Consider the following 19546-nt stretch of genomic DNA (forward strand, 5'->3'; position numbering starts at 1 on the left):
GTGCTGCCTAAACACTTTATGTAGGATTTGGTGAGGACACATTTTCAGTTCTTGACGTATCTCAAGGAGTTTCATTGCTGAGTCATATTGTAACTCTTTAATGTCTTTTAATTTATTATTGTTATTATTATTAATGTGTGCGTGTGAGAGAGAGAGAGAAAAACAGAGAGACTGAGAAAGAGTGTCTGTATGGATGAGTGCTATGGCACATAGAGGTCAGCGGATCGTTTCCAGGAGTTGTTTCTCTCCACTGTGGGTTCTAGAGATCAACTCAGGTCATCTGGCTTGCATAGCTAAGCACTTTTACCTGCTGAGCCATCTCACCAGCCCTATTCTGTGTTTAATATTTTAAAGGGCCAAGGAAGTTTTCTAAAAGTCTGCACCATTTTCAACCTCCTACCCTTGTATGAAGGTTCTTCTTTCCCTCATTCTTGCCAACACTTGTTAATGTCTGTGGTTTTTCATTATCATCACTCTAGTCAGTGTGGGCTAGTCCTTTGTAGTGGGTTTAGTTTGCTTTCCCTAATGCACGGGTCAGCCTTTTGTGTCTACTGGGAGATGGATCTATTCAAGATCTTTGCTTATTTTAAAATTAAGTCCGTGTATTTTCACTAAATAAGAATGGGAAGGTGGTAGAAGTCCATTTTCTTTGGCTATATTTCCCCTCATTCCTGTATAAATATATATTTTCTCAAAATGTGAATATTTATGGCTTACAGTATGAGTTCCCTTTTCCTATAGAATAGACTGTTACAACAAAGTTGCCTATAAAGCAAGTCCCCTGATTTATATCATAGGAAAGGAATTTTTTTTATAAAACCATAAACCATTGAAAGACAGTATATGATAAAAACCATACTTTTCTAAGGCACAAAATTATTCCCCATAAAAATCTATAATCATATTCAACATATAAAGCCCTACAAATCCTGACATATCAATATGTGGCAGTTTGTCACACAAGTTCAGAACCTTCAGCATAGTGCCAGCTGAAAACTCTAGTCGTAGCTATGAGGGGAGGATTTAGTCATTAAGAAAGAGTTGCTTTTGAAGATGTCAGATGCAAATTTGGGGTTTGGGGACGTTGGTGATACAAGTTATGTTCTAGTGTGTTCTTCCTTATTTGTACTTACAACTTAATTTATGTACACTGACATATGTACATCATGATTACTGACATTATTGAACTGTATTGAAATTTCATCATATTCCCATTTTCTTATCTACTATGATGACATCATAAAGCATTACACCATTAAGTTCCTCGTGTAATGCAACTTAGGTTTTCTTTGACTTACCTGATGTAGAAGAATGCTTCATATGCCAAATTACCTTACCTCTGTGGTCTTTAGCTTCTGTTCATTTGTAAAGGGAAAAGGTTGACTTTAATGTTCCATCTTCTCTCCAGAAATACCCATTAACACAAATGACTGGAGCCAATAGTGACAGCGTGAGATGTGAGAGTATCCTGTGTTCTGTCGTTACCCCCAGAGTAGAAGCTGAAAGAGATTTAAGGAGATTTAACAGGGATGAGTGTTGTGGACTTTAGAACAAGCATGGTAATGTATAGTTGTGTGGCATCTAAGCTGCACAGGGGTGTGAAAGCTGCCAAGGATTGTTAGGAGTTAGAAAGATGGCCAGGCTGAGTGAGTCCTCAGTGCCCGACTTGTAAGTTGGAGTTTCATCCTGTAGGCAACAGACAACAACACGGGGTTTGGAAGCTGAGAGAGTATTATAAGCAAAATGTCTCTGCAGACCATTGGTGGTGGATCGGCGACTGTGCCAGAAGCTGTGGGTGTAGGAGGCAACAAGGGAAGTGAGTCGGGAAGCTATTCAGTCATGTAGGGGAGTGGGCAGATGTGAAACAAACGAGGTTTTTCTGTTTTTAATGGTAGACTCAACAAGAAGTGGTGAGATGTCCCAGCCCGAGGGAGAGGCGTGAGTCTGGAATGACTGAGGCATTCCTAGCTCATGTCTCTGCGTTTATGAAAAATAGATGAGGGGATAGGGACTGAAAGCATGTTTGTGGGAACGGAAGGAGATGGTCAATGGTCAAGTTGATTGAGAGATATCTGTGACCAAATAGGAGGAAATCCCTACTAGAAACTCTCATTAAGATCAGGATTGCTCTAACCCCTCCCTGTACGTTTTTGTGTACATCCACATATTTGGGAGCTATGGAAGTAGTTGATGGGAGCACAGCTGGATGCACTTTCAGCTGGATTAACATGTAGTGTGAAAAGGGGAAAGGTTTACGAAAAGTCTCTGGAAAACCCAGGAAAGAAAGCAAACAGCCAGTGAAAGGTACGTAGAAAGACAGTTAAATCTGGAATCCAGAGGAAGAAAGATTTCTTCAGAAAAGGACAGTCAAAGGAGCACATGTTTCAGAGAGATCCACCAGCAGAATGTTGTGTTGAGCTTTGATTATGAAAATTCCCTATGAGGTCATTTGTTGAACGTCTGTTCCCTTGTTGGTGGCTCTTTTAGAAGGTTTGGAATCCTCAGGAGATGGGACCTAGTTGGAGGCAGTAGGTCAGTAGGGTAAACCTGGTCTCCAGCCCCTTCCTCTCTGCTTCTTGGCCTCTGGGAAGAGAAGCGCCCTCTCCCTCCATGACCCCAGTGCTTTTGTGTTCTGCCTAAGCACTGGGGCCACAATACCACAGAGCAAGCCTTCAGAAGCTGTGAGCCTAAAGCACTTCCTCAGTAGGTTGTTTTCTTAGGTCACAGCTACTCAAAAGTAAGTAAGCGGATGGCTTTGAGATTTAGTGATTAAGATATTTGTGACTTTTGCTTCCGTTGAGGGTGGGACAGAAGTCAGATTGCTGTGAGCTAGAGGCTTAATGGGATTTGTGGACCCAAAGGCCTGTTAGACCAAAGATGTATTGATGGGAAAGAAGTGATAAACAGCCAGACATGGTCTTGTTCCCTATAATCCCAGTACTCAGGGGGGGAAAAAAGAGATGGATGAGAGTTTGAAAGGAAGGCAGCTGTGGGTTAGGAAAACAGAAACATACTTGGAAGAAGGTGAGGAATAGCCAGGGGAGAGAAAGAACTAGAAGAAAGTTGAATTTTATCCAATGTGGGAAATAGTATCATCACAGGCTGCTGTCAGGTCCCACTGTATATTAATCTTTTCTCTTGTAATAAAATGACTACAAGTTTAATTCAAAGCTTCTCATAGTGTCATTTAGTAAGATTTATCAAAGATATCATTGCAGAGAGAAAAGTTGAAATTTAAAAAGGTGGCTGGTAAACATTTCCTATGAATTTATAATTTATATAATTTGGTAAGTTATTAGAATTACTTAGGAGAAAAATGACCAAGATTCTGGACTGGCTGGAGTAATTAAGTATTCGTCACCTAGACTTCTTATTCTTTATCTGATTTATGTTATGGCTTGTTCTGTAAAGTTAATACTTAAATTTAATTAGAAAGGTATAGATACTAAAACTGTAATTAGTTGAAACATTTAGAATAGGAGGCTTTAAAGCAGAGAGAATCCTGGAGATCGATTTATCTAACAGCTCTTTAGTTCTTTCCCTGTGTTTACTACTTAGTTTCATTATAAAATGTATCTTGAGATACAAATGTCTAGAGATAATATAAGGAGCCTCTTCATCTCTCTGTTTGCTTTAGATACTTTTTACTTCCATAGAAAGGAAACATTTTAACACTCTCTGCATTACCTTTCCCCATCAGATTAAAAAAAAAAGATGGACAATTGTGGGTATGATTGACACCTTCATTTCCTTCCCTCTTCCCCTTATGTGAGGTAGCCGTGGCTGAGCTGACTGCTGCTGTTCTTATACTACATCCAGAGATGCCCATGAAAAATAAATGGTTCTATTGTGGTTCTATACTTTGGATAACTTATATAAAATGTAGATGTAATTCTATAACATGCTTTTCTTGGTAAATACTGTTTTGTTTGTTCATTTTTAGTATTTGTTCATATTGATAATCTGCTTGTGTGAGTTCCCCACTTCCTACTCTTACGAATGTATTAAGTGTCCTTGGGAGTATGTTCTATCTTATTTGAAAATAAATGTATCATATACTGCCTTAAGACTGGCACAAATGTCCTGCGTTGTATAGTTTGTTAGGACTCAGGACATTAGCTCAATTCTAATATCTAGCAGACAGTTTGAGTTTTTCCTTAGTATTCATTTTGCCATTATTACCCTCAGTTTTGTGCATTCCATCATTATTCCATATTTTCTAGAGGTAACTTAGGTAAGATTTTTAACTTTTGAAGATAACATTTTTGGGGGGGGGGGCTACCCTTGAAATCCTTAAATCTAGTTTAATTACACTTCGGTGAGATGTAGTCTAGTTATGTCCCAAGCAGTACTTTTGACAGTATTATAGGACAGGGTTTAGAGAGCAGGTCTAGGAAAGATGCAGGGAGCACTTCTGAACATCTCAAGCTTTGCGATGGGACCATAAACATGCATCACCCCAAGAGTAAATGTGAACTGTAAGCAATGAACTGCACCTCTGTCTGATGTCATAGACATTAGATCACATAGACATGGTAGATGAGGAATCAGGTACCAAAAAAAAAAAAAAAATGTGTATTGCATAAGACATTTCTTTAAATGTCTACCAATAGGCAACACTAACTTCTAGAATACATACTTGTTATGGAAGAACTAAAGGAAATCAAAGAAAGATCAGAAGAATTATACCTTAACTGGGAAGGATGATGATTGCCTAGGTGTCCCTCAGGATGCTGAAGATATTGACCTAAATGGTTTTCTTCCATCTTTAAAAGAATGTTAATTAATTAATTTATTTATTAATTAATTTATTTATTATAATATTTATTCCATGTGGTATTTTTTTTGTTCTATTCACAATAATTTAAAAAGAATTCTAGTGGAATGGATGAATGTGTTTCTTTTATGATGAAAGAATATTACAAAAATCTGTGTCCCACTCAAGATTTTAGACATTCTATTTGTGTATATCCATATTCTTTGGATGCAGAATGAAAACATAGGCAGGTGGATAGATGGCTGTTGGCAATGGAAACTGGATTTTACAGAATATGCTCTTTGTAAATGGGAAACTCTTCATTAAATATTTTATAAGATTAACGCCTTAGAAAGTGTTTTCACCATTTATACTTAAGATGTTAAGGTATGAGATGGAAATAACATTTGAGCAAAACACACCTGAAGTCTGATAGAAAGGCCCGAGGCAGTAGTGGTAGTTTAAGTGCACTTAGCTGTGGAGAGGGTAACGGACAGTACCTAACAGTCCTCTTACTCGGACTGTTTCCTGCCATCAATAGTTCCTTTATCTCCCAACACAAAAGGAAAATTGTATTTGATGCAGCTGATTAAAGGAAAACTGCAATTTGATTTTTAAAGATGGGAATATTATCTAAAGCCATTTAATTTGGTCAAAACATTTGACCTCGGTGGCTTCAATTTTCTATCAAAAAAGCAACATGTTCCACCTTTCAAGGTGGTCTGTGGTATAATACAACCTCAGGCAGAAGTGTTACCCTACATGGCTGGCAGAGCTATTTTCTAGGAACTGTTAGGAAGGCACAAGTATCACGGGAATTAAGAATTTAGGTTCTAGAATTGGATGTGGATTTTTATTCAGCATTTTATCTAGATGCTTAATTGTGTGTTTTAAATTAATGTTTCTTCCTGCATTTCTTCATCCTTGCAATAAGGATATTAGTATGGTCGGTGAGGTTGGAGCGTAGTGAGTTAACCTCCCAGAACTGGACACAAGACAGCCTGGACTTTACTCTTCCCATGGTGTGAATTACATGCCGGAAACTGCACATGGAGAAACTCATTCCAACTGTGAAAATACTTGCAGATGGAGTCTCCACAGCCCATCGCCTTTGGCTGCAGGAGGTGTTCTAGTCCCTGCCCCACACTCTGCCCTCTTGCAGTGTACTCCACAGACTATCCTCTCATGCTGGCCTGCAGAGGGAATTCCTCATTGCCTGCCCGTCCCCTTCTGCTATCGTAAAGACTGGCCGATAGTCCGCCACACTGTTTGGTGCTGTAGCGTTGCAGTTCTGTGACTCGGTGGCCTTCCCACCTGTCTCGGGGGTACTTTATCTCTAGCAGCCTTCTCAGCATCAGCACCCCGAGGAGAGTGCGGAAGAAGACACTGGGGTCGGCGCTTTGGTTGCACCAAGGCTCCTTTTCTGGATTTTATCACATGACACTTTTTGAGGTCCTTGCCTTGATCGACACATACTAGAGCAGAAGGTTGGCCAGCAAGTTATTCAGCAGAGGTCACTTATTTTTCTGCAGCTTTGCTTTGTTGAACAAAACCAAAGCATTCTGGGAGCCAGTCTTCCTTATTGATATAACATGAATTGTGTTCTGGTTTTGGTTTTAATGAGTTTTTTTCTTTCAACAGTGTTTGTGGATGGGACTCTTCTAGCTTCCTTTTCACAGAGAAACTTACCTGTTCCATTAGTCTCTGTCCGTGATTTTAGGTGAACTGAACTGAACAATTTAAAGACCTCCTCTAGCTAAATACATGATCTCATCCTACAGTACTCCCAAGTCCTGACCAGACTCACGTGGAACTGTTTATTTCTGTTGTCCCCCACCCCCACCCCCAAGACAGGGTTTCTTGATGTAGTCCTGGCTGTCCTAGAATTCACTCTGTAGACCAGGCTTGCCTCAAACTCAGAGATCCCCCTGCCTCTGCCTCCCAAGTGCTACGATTTTAGGTGTGTGCCACCACGACTGGCATCTTTTTTCTAATGCTTCTGTCGTACTTTTTGAAACCTAGACGTGTACCTTCTGTGTACTGCGAAATGCTTAATAATGTCAATCTATTTTGTACTATGAGGAGAGGTCTCTTAATTGTGCATAGATATGAAGCACCTTACTTTTTAAAGTAGTTTATACAAATTGGACCTTCATTTTGTCATCCTTTTCAGAGGCTTTTATCAATAACCCTACCAAGATATGTGATTTGCATGTTAAGTTCAGGCAAGCCAAACATACATACATACATACATACATACATACATACATATAATTGGGTTTTTAAAAGATGGTTTCCAACTTCAAAAGGAAATTGAAAAAAAATGACTAATGAATTTATAATTGTCCTCGGTTATTTCTTAGTACGCTGACATATTGAAGCAGTTCTTTAATTACAAGTCCACTTTCTTTGGTGAACATCTATAGATCTCCCCCCAACTCCAAAAGATGTTCCCAATCTGTCTCTGTCTCTCTCTTTTTGACTTTCTTTCTCTTCCTGGCCCCCCTCCCTCCCCCAAGATAGAATTTCACTCTATAGCCCAGGCTGGTCTGGTACTTGCTATGTAGACCTCAAACTTGAAGCAGTCCTCCTGCCTCAGTTTCCAGAGTGCTGAGATTATGTTATTAAAATTATTATTATTGTTGTTTGGTTTTTCAAGACAGGGTTTCTCTGTGTAGTTTTGGTGCCTGTCCTGGATCTCACTCTGTAGCCCAGGCTGGCCTCGAACTCACAGAGATCCACCTGGCTCTGCCTCCCAAGTGCTGGGATTAAAGGCGTGCGCCACCACCGCCCGGCTCTAAAATTATTTTTATATGCATTTGTGTTGAATATGTGTGTATGCATACATGTATGGGTGCATGCATGCCATGGCACACGTGGAGAACAGAGGACAACTTGCAGGACTCTCTTTCCCATGTGAGTCCTGGGGATTGAACTCAGGCTGTTAGTACCTTTAGTCACCAAGCCCTCTTGCTGCCGCTGTGATTTGTTTGTTTGTTTGTTTGTTTTAAACCTCCTCATATAATTTGGTCCTGGAGGAGAGGGTCAGAAGCCAAACCCATGATGGTTTCCAGAAGCTGCAGGCACTGGCAGTGAGCGGGCAAATGTGGAGGTATTTTTATTTCAAACTCTCTGAACTGCTGATCCACTTGGGAGGTTTCATTCATAAATAAAAAAAATTAATATTCACAGAGTGTTGGCATACTGTGAAAGTCAAATTATTTAAAGTGCAGTGTCTTCAGTTTGCATTTACTAGAAGACTATATCAGAAATTGTCACTATCAACGGTGGATATATCCACCAAGGGCAGTCAGAAGGCAGCAGCGGATGCTGATGACATTTACAGAAAAAAACATTCTGTTCTATCTCTAAAGCGGACAGTTGCAGAAGCAAACGCCCTATTTCAGAAGAAGATTTTCCCGGGTTGCCTCACTGCCCAGTGTTTGGTGCTGTGACATCCTGATTAACTGTAGTCTTTGGGAGTGAGGCCTTCTGCAGACCACTACTTCCTGCTGTCCTTGCTTCTGTCTTCAGAGCTCGCCAGTAAGTGAAAATGTTCCATTGGCCTCTGGGTTATTTCTAGTAAAGACCAGTGTTTCCCCCATGAAACTGGGACAGCCAACAAGATAAACCTGGGAATACTGTCAGGCAGTGTGAAGTAGGTGCTCCCTACTGTTCCCAAGTGTGAAGTAGGTGCTCCCTACTGTTCCCAAGAGTAGCTCATTTGTGTGTGGCAAGAAACCTTTTTCTTGTGGTCCTCCATGGTATAAAGCCACATTTTATACTACAGATATGATGCAGTCATCCTGAGGTTGCATAGAATCCAAATGCTATGCTTCCTGCATCAGGACCGGTTCTTTTCCCCATCCGCTCTCCTCTGTCCTTGACCTCGCAGCAGGAAGCCTTTGTGTGAGGTTCTCATCTGGAACAACTTCTCCACACTTGTTTTCGTGTTCTGTTGGATTACAGGGCAGCGGGCCTACCTTTGAAGGTCCTTTCTCTTTTATTTCTTTGCTGTGCACTCCAGTAATTAACTTTGTCCTTCTTTTATTTGTTCCAGTCAATCGCAGGCCACTCTGCTGAGCATCTTCTCCCAGGAGTACCAGGTTAGAAGTTTTCTTCTTTGTGAGGGTTGACAGGTGCCTAATTGAATGATGAATGTCCCTTTATTTCTTTGTAATTGAACTGCCAGCTCTCTGATTGGGTTGGAGGATGTTCTCCTTTCCACATCAAGCACCGCCTGCGTCTCAGTGGAGGCCTGCCAAGCCTACCCATCCATCTGTCTAATAACATCTAGCCTTTGCTTATTTGGTGGACCTGTAATAAATTATGCTAAACCATTATTATTCTGACAATAATAATTTCCCTGTGTTGCGTGGCTCCATGTGCTAAATGTTTGCTGACTTGCACTGTCAGTGCCGCTTCCCATTGCTGACAGAGATGATGATAAATGACCACTGCTGGAGTGGCAGAAGGCAAGAGAGGCAGAAAATGGAGTCATTTATCATGAGATGACAGGTGTCAGTCAAGTGGCAAGTCTCTATGGAATTACTTTTTGTAGTTTTCAAATAAGTTGTTTTTAAGCAATGTTCTTCCCGGTTAAATATGGCAATTGGATTGTAAAACCCGAGTGCAGAGGACTTAGATGGAATTGAATTGAGGGAAAATTAATACAAAGGTTGAAAGAGGGAACAAGTTTTCCTTTGCCCTCTGCAGCCCTAAGCAAACTTATTTAGATTCAATTACTATGACCCTGGTGGCTTTTACATATATACTGTACTTGTGGTACAGTCTGAAGACATCCCAGTCAAGCAGGAGATTAAAATGCATAGAAGTGGTAGCAGGAAAGGAAATCCTGCTACCACCCCAGTCCCCAAGCCATTACCCGTTTGCCCCGTATGCTTGCCAGTGGGATGAAGAAATATGTCTTTGCTGTTCTTGAACTTGATGTGTGACACAATATTAAGATGGTTTTTTTTTCCCTTGCATTTTGTTTCAGAAACATATTAAAAGAACACACGCCAAACATCACACTCCAGAAGCGATTGAAAATTATTACCAGAGGTATGACCTGCCTGCCCCACTAGAGGGTATCACAGTACCTATTAATTGTGATAATTATTATGAATAAATTAGATCATTAAGTTGACTTTCTATACAGTTTTAAGACTGTTATTTAAAACTGTTAGTGTATTTGGCAATAAGTTTTTAAGTGCTTTCTTTGACATGTGTGAATAATACGACGACGATGCTGTCAGTTTAGGTGTGTATGTGTCCTATATGCAGTGAATTCAGTTATTACTGAATCTTATTTGGCTACTTGAAACTTTAAATAAGCCACATCTTTTATGCATGTATACATTCACATATACATATGCCACACATGTATATGTGCAAGTTTTTAAAGCAGTTTTCATTTATTTCTTATTCAAATCAGCAAGCTGAAAAAAAAAAGTGCGATTGAGATCCAATGTAGTAATTTGCCTTCTATCTGTTGGGTTAGCCATTTTAGGTATTTAAGAAAGACCTTCATCAAATAAGCACTTTATGGAGACATGTCATTTTATATAACTATCATCTTTTAATGAGGGCTTTATGTTTTTAAGAAAATTTTGAATGTTAAACCAACAGCATAATGTTCAGAGAATATTTAAATTTCAGCTTTATTTATTATTCTGAGATGAACAGAACTTTTAAAATGGTTCTGATTTTCTTAATTCTGACATTTGTTACCATCATTTTGATGTCTGAATAAATAACAATAAATGGTAATGATATAAACCAAATTTTCCTTATCATTCAACTGTTGATGGACAACTAGGTTGGTTCATTTTGTTGGCTATAGTGAATAAAGCAGCAATAAACAGGGGGTTCGAATATCTCCATGGTAGGGTCTGGGGTTTCTGGGTTTGGGCCCAGGAGTGAAAGAGCTGAGACATATGGTAGTTCTATTTAAAAATTTTTGAGAACCCTCCAAACTGATTTCCACAATGGCTGTATTAATTTGCACCCCACCAACAGATGAGTTAGGATTCTTTTCTCTCCACATTTCTCCAACATTTGTTATCAGATTTGTTGATGAGAGCCATTCTGACTCGGTGAGGGTCAGATGGTATCTGGTAGAAGGTCATCAAATTGTACAAACTTTGGGGTCTGGCTAATTTGGGTGTGTGATGTTTTTATCTATTTGCAAGTTTTTGAATAATAAAGTTTATGAAATTTAAAATAAATTGAGGGTTAGAGAAGTTATTGAAATTGGATTTTCTTTTAAAAAAGTCCTTCACTATATATATACACACACACACACACACACACACACACACACACACACACATACACACATACACATATATACATACATATACACACAAACACCAAGCCTAGTGGCACAATCTTGTAATTCCAGCTTTGGGGATGCTAAGGCATGAGGATCTCAGGGTCACAGCCAGCCTTGGTAACTTTGTGAGACCTTGTCTCACAATTAAAAAGAGAGAGAGAGGGTTTGGTTTGCAGTAGGGTGTAGAACACTTGCTTAACTTGTGCAAGGTCATAGGTTTAGTCCCCAGCACTAAAAAAGAAATGTGTAAGTAATTACTGGTATGTGAATTATTTTTTCTATTATCTTGATAGTTTTACTTTAAAAATTAAAAAAAAAATTATTAAGTATAGTTACCGAGTAATGAACAGTGAGTAATTAGAGTGGGTGGTCATGGGGGTATAGAAATATATTTGGTTTTTTTTGCATTTTTAAGTATTAGAGTCTCAGTTATGGTGAGATGTTAAATAATTTGAAATAAAATCAGAACTGAGGCTGTAATAAAGACTCAGAGGAAAGGCTTCCCGCTAGTGTCTCGATCCCCTGGCACTTCCCTCTGTGTATGTCTGAGGGAGCCAGCCATGTGTCACCTTTCAGGCAGACCCACCTCACCAGCCTGTCGTTAAAAATGTGCGGGTCAAGCATCCTGGGTTTTGCCAAGGTAAATTGGCTTTAAAAGGTTCTTGTTGTTTCTTAGGTTTTTTTTAGAATAAAGGCAACTTGTGTTTTATCCATACACATTTAAGCAATGGGAAAATGTTAATAACAACTTATTTAATTTTTTTCCTTTATAAAAGTAATACCACCTGCTGTGAAAATTAAGCACATTTGTGATGGCATAGAAAGGAATGAATGATTGCCCATAATTGTGCCACTCAGAGATAACCACTGGTTAAAGTTTCATCTCAGCCTTCTGACAACCCATTTTTACATAGACGAGGTCATATTATATGTGCAACTATAAGTCCTGGATTTTATTGTGGAAAAATGTATGTGATGTAATATTATTTTGTAAAAAAAGCCTTTTCTGTTATTGGTTGCCTTCCTTTACCGTGTAAAAGACTGAATTTCCAGGTTATTCTTCTGAGGCCCCAATGTGTCCCCAGTGCCCTGATACTGGAAACAATGCTGTGGTAAACATCTTGATACTTGACTCAGAGACACTGGTTGGTCTCTGTGTGTGTAATTACTGGTGCAAACAATGTGCACATTTAGAAATTGATTATATGTTGCTGAATTATTGTCTAGAAGCATCTTGGTTATATTTCTGCTGGCAATATGAGAACCTCTGGATCCACATTCTAGTTATCATTGAGATTATGTCAGTTGGGCATTCAAAGTCAGAAGTTACTGTGAGAACACCATGATTCTCTTAAAACGTCATAGGATCAGGATAGTGGTAGAAAGTATGTTCCTGGGCTTTTGCCTTGGTGGGGAAATATTTTCAGTTGGATATTTACAGACAGCCTGTGTTCATTTGAAAATAGCTCTCTATCCTTTTATACTGTGCTAGTTTATTCCCATACAGGAACATCCTTGGTGAAATTTATCTTGATTCTTCCAAATGTTCATATAGGCTTTTATGAACACACATGGTTGGGCTCCTAGTTCCTTTTCTTATCACTGGGTCCAAGATCCTGACAAGTGTAACCTAAGGAAGGAGGGATTTGTACTGACCTGTGGTTTGTGAGTATATTCTGCATGGCAGAGTTCGTGGTGGCAGACTCCTCATAGAGAACAGGGAATGCTGATACTCAGCTAGCTTCTTCCTTTTATCCCTATCCCATTTGGGCCTTCCCTCCTCTGTTCCCCACCCTCAGCACCTTCAGCACCCTCAAACACTCAACTCTGGGTGATTCCAAAGCCAGTCAAGCTGACAATGAATATTGATTGATGGTCAGATCTGTAAGTTTCTATCAGTAGCAAGTTTGGCAATCCTATCTCCCATCCCTTCTAACCACACTGGCTCAGGAAACAGCTTTAGGAGCTATACAGAATCAGATCAATTGAATTTTCTAAGGTGTTGACGTGGAGAAAAGTATTGTTGAGACCTGATATTGACAGTGCATGATAAAGCTGGATTCTGAACATTGATTCCACTGTGATGCTAATCTTGAGAATCACGTGACTGGATTGACAATGCCTGGGAAGAGAGTACACACACTTCTTATTTTAACTAAACAAGGGCGTTTCTGGATAGGAATAACTGAAGAGACCAGAGCTGCTTCGTGTGCAGATCACACCATTCAGCAGGTTACTGGGAGGGTGTCTTTGGAGCCTACATCTTGCCCTGGCCCCTTCCTGTCTGTCTGCTTCCTGGCTGACATGAGGTGAGTAGCTTCTTTCGCCCACAGTGCCTCTCTGCCATGATTTATCTCTCATCTCAGACCTGAGTGATAGAACCAGACCATGCCCCAAGCCGTGAGCCAAAATGTCTTTCCTTCCTTGGGTTGGTTTTATTGCCATAGCAAGAAAAAGCTGAATTGTCCAGTAGCACCATTTATTGCACATTACTGTCCTGCTGATAGCTGCCCATGCACATGTGAAAAAGACAATACCCGCCTTCAGCTGTTCTGTGGAACAGAAGATAGCTGTGTCCTTAAGTATAGGAATTTCAGTAAGAGAAGTGTTAACAGAGATGTTTACAGAGTCCAGCACAGCTGTCTATTATCCCTATGGAGTGTCCAGAACAATGGTCAACAGACTCCGTTTCGAAATAAGAGTCGCTTTTACTGGTTTGTTGGGAAGCAGAGCATTCCAAAAGGAGAGAAAAAAAGTGGCAGAGCTCTACTACAGAGCTCTATCTCCAGCTCAACTGTTCTATTTTTAAAATAAGGACATAATGTCATGTCTGTAGATCTTCTAGTCAGACATTATAAAATAGGTCTTCTCTCGGTCTTTTTTATTGTGTGGGATGTATGTAAATGTTCATGTGGGTGTGTGCATGTGTGTGCGTGTGAGTGTGGATGTATATGGGTGTGGAGGCCAGAAGTTGACGTTATGTTTTTCTAGATAGCTCTTCACCTATTTATTTATTTACTTCTTTTTTTCTTATTTGAGATAGAGTCTCCGAGGGGGATCTGGAGCTGAGTGATTCAGTCCCACTGGCTGATCAGTGGGTTGTCGTAATCCTTCTGACTGTGATCTACCCCCCTCCAGCACTGCAGCTTCAGATGTGCGTCACTGTGCTGGCCTGGGTAGATTTCATCAGTGCCTTGAGGTTGGGTTCCTCACATGAGCTAGCAAGGAGCCTTTGTACTCACAGCACTTTGTACTCACAGGAATTTACACTGATTGAATATATGTGGACTCCTACACTGGGGTTCTATTTGACCAGCTTCTGCTTGTTTAAACATGTTAGAAGCTTCCATTGTGTATTATCAATATAGTGATAGATGCATCTCTTATAGGAAATCATGCAATTTTGACTCAAAACAACAGTTCTCTAGTATAAGTACTTTGCCCCCGAAACACAAACCTTGGCTTACTCCTTACTTTATGCAAGACTCAAGTGCCCCTTCCTTAGAGGTGGGCTTCCTGACCAACTCACCTAATTTTAAAGGTTACCATAGCATGTATTACATATTTATGTCTTCCATTTTTGTTTATTTGTTCTATTGTTGTCTGAAGACTGTCATATCTTTGTAATGATAGAGACAGGGATATTTTCTTCCCTGTTGCTTCTTCAGAGCTGAGATTAAGGCCTAAGCCAGAGCTCTCCAAAGTATTTGAAGTATACATGAATGTTAAATAGTCAGTACTAAAGCTGCCGTGATGATGCTATGCTGTTAAAGACTGAACCCAGGGTTGGAACTCTTCGAGAGTTTGTGCTTCTCACACTTATTTTGTGTGACATGGCCACACACACAGGTTGATTATTTTATTCTTGAGCAGACTTGTCAGGGCACTGGAAATATAAGCTGAAGTTTTTCATCCTACCTATTTCCCAGGGGCTCTGTTCTTTAAACCACTGTTGCTATGTTTTGGGTTCTTTATTTGTCTTTGGTGGGGGGCTGTCTTTATCCTCTCTCCCCTCACCCTCACCCCACTTCTGGACCTATTTTTAAACCCACACTTACTTTTCTCCCACCCATGCTTCTGAAGTCCCTATTTCCTCATTGGTTTCCTACCTAATACAGTCATCGTTAAGAAGGGCCCCTGTATGTGGGAAGTAGATTGGTTTGAATTATTTTGAAGTTGTAATAATCCCACCACTCTCCCTATAATTGGTGTTGACTCTGCCTTGTTTATGTTATTATATAGTGTGGTATTTGCTGCTGGCAGTTACATGGCAGATCCCATTTATTGACTTTCTTTTTTTAAACTATCAACAAAGAACTTTAATTTATTCAATCAACTAAGACATTTTAGAGAAAATATCCTTACATGATTTTTACTAGGTTGTCTAATGTGAATTTATAAGTTATTTGATTATTAGTAAAGAAAAAGTATGTATGAATATATACTATATAATCACCCTTTATAAGCCAAGAATTGTGGTAGATAGAATAAACTAAAGGAAATCTCGTCCCCTTATGAGCCTGTTAGCATTACACTGGGAGATGAGTGTGAGACAGACAAGTAAATTAGCCCTCTTTCCAGTGTTTTGCTATCCATGGCTCAGGTAATCTGTAGTCATGTGCTCCATGATCCTCCTGCTGACCTATTGTCAGGACAGTAGTAGCCTAAAGCTGGGTTACAGTGCCTGTCAGTCATCTCACTTCCTCTTATGATGGAGGCCTTGTGTTATCTCACACAGTTATCACAAGAAAGTTGAATAAAGTTCAGTAAGAGAAAGACAGAACCACATTTATAGATTTTGTTATGGAATATTGTTCTGTTATACATCTCTTACTCTTCATCATAAGCTAACCTTTATGTTGAGCATATGTATATATAGGAAAGCATCATATATGTAGAGTTCAGAGCTTTCTATCAGTTCGGGCATTCATTGAATATGTTGGAACATATCTCATAGATAGGTGGACTTCTGTAGCTTGGCAATACCTTATTCTGTGTTCTCTGATAGAGAGACGTACATGTGGCTTCCCATTAGCGTATGAAGGGGAGTTAACTTACTCATGGATGGTGGACTAAAGACTATGGTATTGGAGCCGTGTTGAGTTAACACAGGTAAAGGGTAAGCGTAGCAGACAGTACTAGAGATGAGACTGGCCAAGTAGAGTGGATCGGAACTGGATTATGGCCAGACCTACTGGCTCAGGCCTGTAATCCCAGGCTAAGGCAGGAGGAGCACAGGCCAGCCTGGGCCACATAGTGATTTCAAGGTCAGCCTGCCAACTCAGTAAAACCATGTTTCAAATTCAAGAAAGCAAAAAGAGGGCTAGGGATAGAGCTCCGTGGTAGAGCCAATGCCTAGCGTGTCAATTGCTAGGTCTAACCACTAGTAGAACAACAGCCAAAAAAATCCATATTATAAAGAACCTCATCGTGCATGGTAAGTGATTACTGTGCGGCTTTGGGATTGAATGTGGATGTTCAGAGCTGGTAGAGGAGAAGGCCACAATCAAAGTCTGGTTAAAACAAAGTGTCCTGTGTTCCATGTCTGGGGGAACCTGGGCTTTTGTGCTTGTTGGCTTGTTGAAGTACAGTGTGGTGGCAAAGGCTGGAGGTTATTACAGGAATCTAGGGCAGATAAGATGATGGCTCCTATTGCCTGTTAGAGCTGTAAGGTCTCAGTGGCACGGGTGCTGACATGCCCATGTGCTTTGTTTAAACTGTGAAAGTCAGCTCTCCCCCCTCCTATGTGACGGCTGTGTGTGGCATAGAGTGCTGTGGATGGGAGTCTAGACGTCATCTCTGTGCCCTTAAGTCTCAAAGTTTGAGAAGCAGTGGAGACTGGTGTGATTCTGCCTCCTCCTCACCTTCATCAGTTGGTTGGTTTGAGGGAGTTGTGCTGTCTTTCCCTTCACTGCTTTAACAGGACGTGAGCATGGCGTCTGCCCAGGAGAAACATGTATACACAGGGGATACTAACAAGTCTGTGCTGGCCCTTCCTTGCCACTGCATGACCACTTGCCTTTGTGTGTCTAGGTACCTGAACGGCGTGGGGAAAAACGGAGCAGCCCCTGTGCTCCTGGAGCTAGCCAATGAGGTAATGTTATTGTTATGATTTTATTTAAATCTGAGCTAAACCTAAGGGGCCTATCGAGAGTAGTATTACTCAGAATTGTAATTAACTTAAAAAAAAAAAAAGGAAAGATTCTGAGGTGTGTTAGACATTTAAATTGCTCCCTGGCCCTTTTGTACTTTTAATAATTGGACAAAGAACTTCATGAATTAATAAATCAGTTGACATAATTAGTCTACTTCTTTTAAGGCAAATGTACAAACAGCTTCTTTGCTTCTTGTTTTGTGGAAAATTTCAACCAAACAGCTCCAAACATGCTCTTAGGATTGGTTGCCTTAATTTAGCCTGAGAAATACCTATGTCAAGTAAAGAGATGCGTGCCAAGAAAGCCTATGCTAAGTATTATAAAAACGAAGTGAGAAATTTTATGTGTAACAATGTATCATTTACGTGATTCATTTTTCTGTTTGTAAACTTTTATTATAATAAAAGATACAAGCCTATGGAAAAGCGCCTTCCTATAAAGAAACATAATATTCTTATTAACACTGAGTATAAAGTGATTTATGGAACTTATTTGCTAACTCTGATCTGCTCCTGTGTGGGGAAACAGCTAACAGCCTAGCATTTTCAAAAGGAAACCCTGAAGATTTCCTGTGAGTGAAGAAACTGCAGAAAGTTCACAATAGTTGCAGAGAGCCTACCAAAAAATAAAATATTTAATTCCTAAACTCTAAAATATTTATCCACTGTAATGAGAGCAATACAGTATTGAGTGTGAGTTGGAATGGCTTATGCAAACCTCATAGGGACTGCATGAAATGTACACTGTTTCTGTGTTGTGTTATAATGGGAAACAGAGAGGCAAGGCAGAAAATGTGTGTTTGCATTAAAGATGACTCTGTGCCATGAACATTAAGCGTTTCAGGAGCAGCAAGTTCTGCATGCTGCATTAGGAAGGAAGGATGGCTTCTCTTGCAGCTTATGTCTGCTGCACACTGCTACAGTCAGCAGAAGCACAATTACCCATCAGTTACTAGACGGTTCTAATAGTCCAGGAGGCATCTTCACAAACTGATTGGATGGTTAACACATAGAACGGGTTGTCTTGTGTCTTTTTTATTTCTAGAGGAGGGTGGGTATTAAAGATCTCCAGACATTTTGCTCTAAGTTGATACTCTTAGTGACTTGAGGTACCTAAGCACTAAGTAGAATTTTAGTGATTATCCTTTGTGGAAAAGAGGAGGGAGCTAGTAGCATTGCAGGTGCACCTGGGAAAAAAGTGATACAAATGTGGAGCTTGATTTCATAGATGATCACATTGATGGTGGAAGTTCTCTAAAGTAGCACTTTATATTCATTTGAATTTCATTTTTTTAAGAAAGGTTTATTGTTATTTTTATGTGTGTGGCTGTTTTGCCTGATTGTATGTCTGTGTACCTTGTTTGTGCCTAATACCCATGGAGACCAGAGGAGGGTGTCAGATCCCCTGAAACTGAAGTTACAAATGGTTGTGAGCCACCACCTGCGTTCTGGGAATTGAACTCAGGACTTATGGAAGAGTAGCCAGTGCTCTTAATCACTAAGCCAACTCTCCAGCTGCTTATTTGAATTTTTAATGGGTAGTTCTGTTGAGCTTAGTTTATGGGACTGATCTCAGTTTCCATTTTATAATTGTATGGAAAAAGCTAACCCATCACTATATATTTCCCTACATCAATAAATCTATTTACCATGAATATGTAGCAATATTTAGCCTCCCTAAAAAAATTAGTTATTTTGAGATCTCCCCCACACACCCCTTTCTTTTGGTGCCTAGTTAGTTCAGAGGAAACACTTTCCATGAGATTACTAATGCATTAGGGTAATTTGGAAATGGTGGGTACTAGATTATGGCTTCTAAACCCCCAGGCTCCCATGTTTATATGCTAGTTAATACTTAAAGGACATACGCTTATATCTGATGGCAGTTGATGGGATGGTAATATTTTATGAGTCAATATATATTTAATCAGTGGAAACTGTAAAAATTGATGAGAAATATGTAACTCATACATTATATTGTGCAGCCGTTCTCCTCTTACACACAAGCACCGTGTTATTGTTGGTTTGGGTGGGATAAGGGATCTAGGTAGCCATCATTGGTTTCATAAATGTCTTAACACCATTTTTCCTGATCAAGCCTGAAAATGAACATTTTAGGAAGTCATCTCTGTTAGTGATGATATGACCAATCATTCTGTTCTCTCCACACAAATATTTTCAAGTCACATTTGAAGCACTATGAATTTTACTTACATGCTAAATTCTGACATGAAGCATGATGGCCCTATTTCAGAGCAAGATGGACGCATGATTAATATGAAAATTAGAGAGATGCAGG

At 39.8% G+C, this 19546-nt stretch overlaps 1 protein-coding gene across 2 annotated transcripts in view; it reads left to right on the forward strand.

Annotated features, from left to right (window-relative positions):
- Cdin1 (CDAN1 interacting nuclease 1) overlaps positions 1–19546 on the forward strand; it is a 207317-nt gene that overhangs the window by 44223 nt on the left and 143548 nt on the right. Inside the window, exons 1-4 of one of the 2 annotated variants that reach the window (XM_059261111.1) lie at positions 2497–2737; positions 8817–8862; positions 9756–9820; positions 17127–17187. Coding sequence is in view for 1 of the 2 variants with exons in the window: in XM_059261110.1 (XP_059117093.1) it covers positions 8817–8862; positions 9756–9820; positions 17127–17187 (172 nt within the window). In the remaining variant the exon portion in view is untranslated. Of the gene's footprint in view, positions 1–2496; positions 2738–8816; positions 8863–9755; positions 9821–17126; positions 17188–19546 lie in introns of those variants that run through there. The other variant, XM_059261110.1, reaches the window with a different exon arrangement.

This window comes from Peromyscus eremicus, chromosome 4, assembly GCF_949786415.1.
Source record: "Peromyscus eremicus chromosome 4, PerEre_H2_v1, whole genome shotgun sequence".
Lineage (NCBI taxonomy): Eukaryota > Metazoa > Chordata > Mammalia > Rodentia > Cricetidae > Peromyscus > Peromyscus eremicus.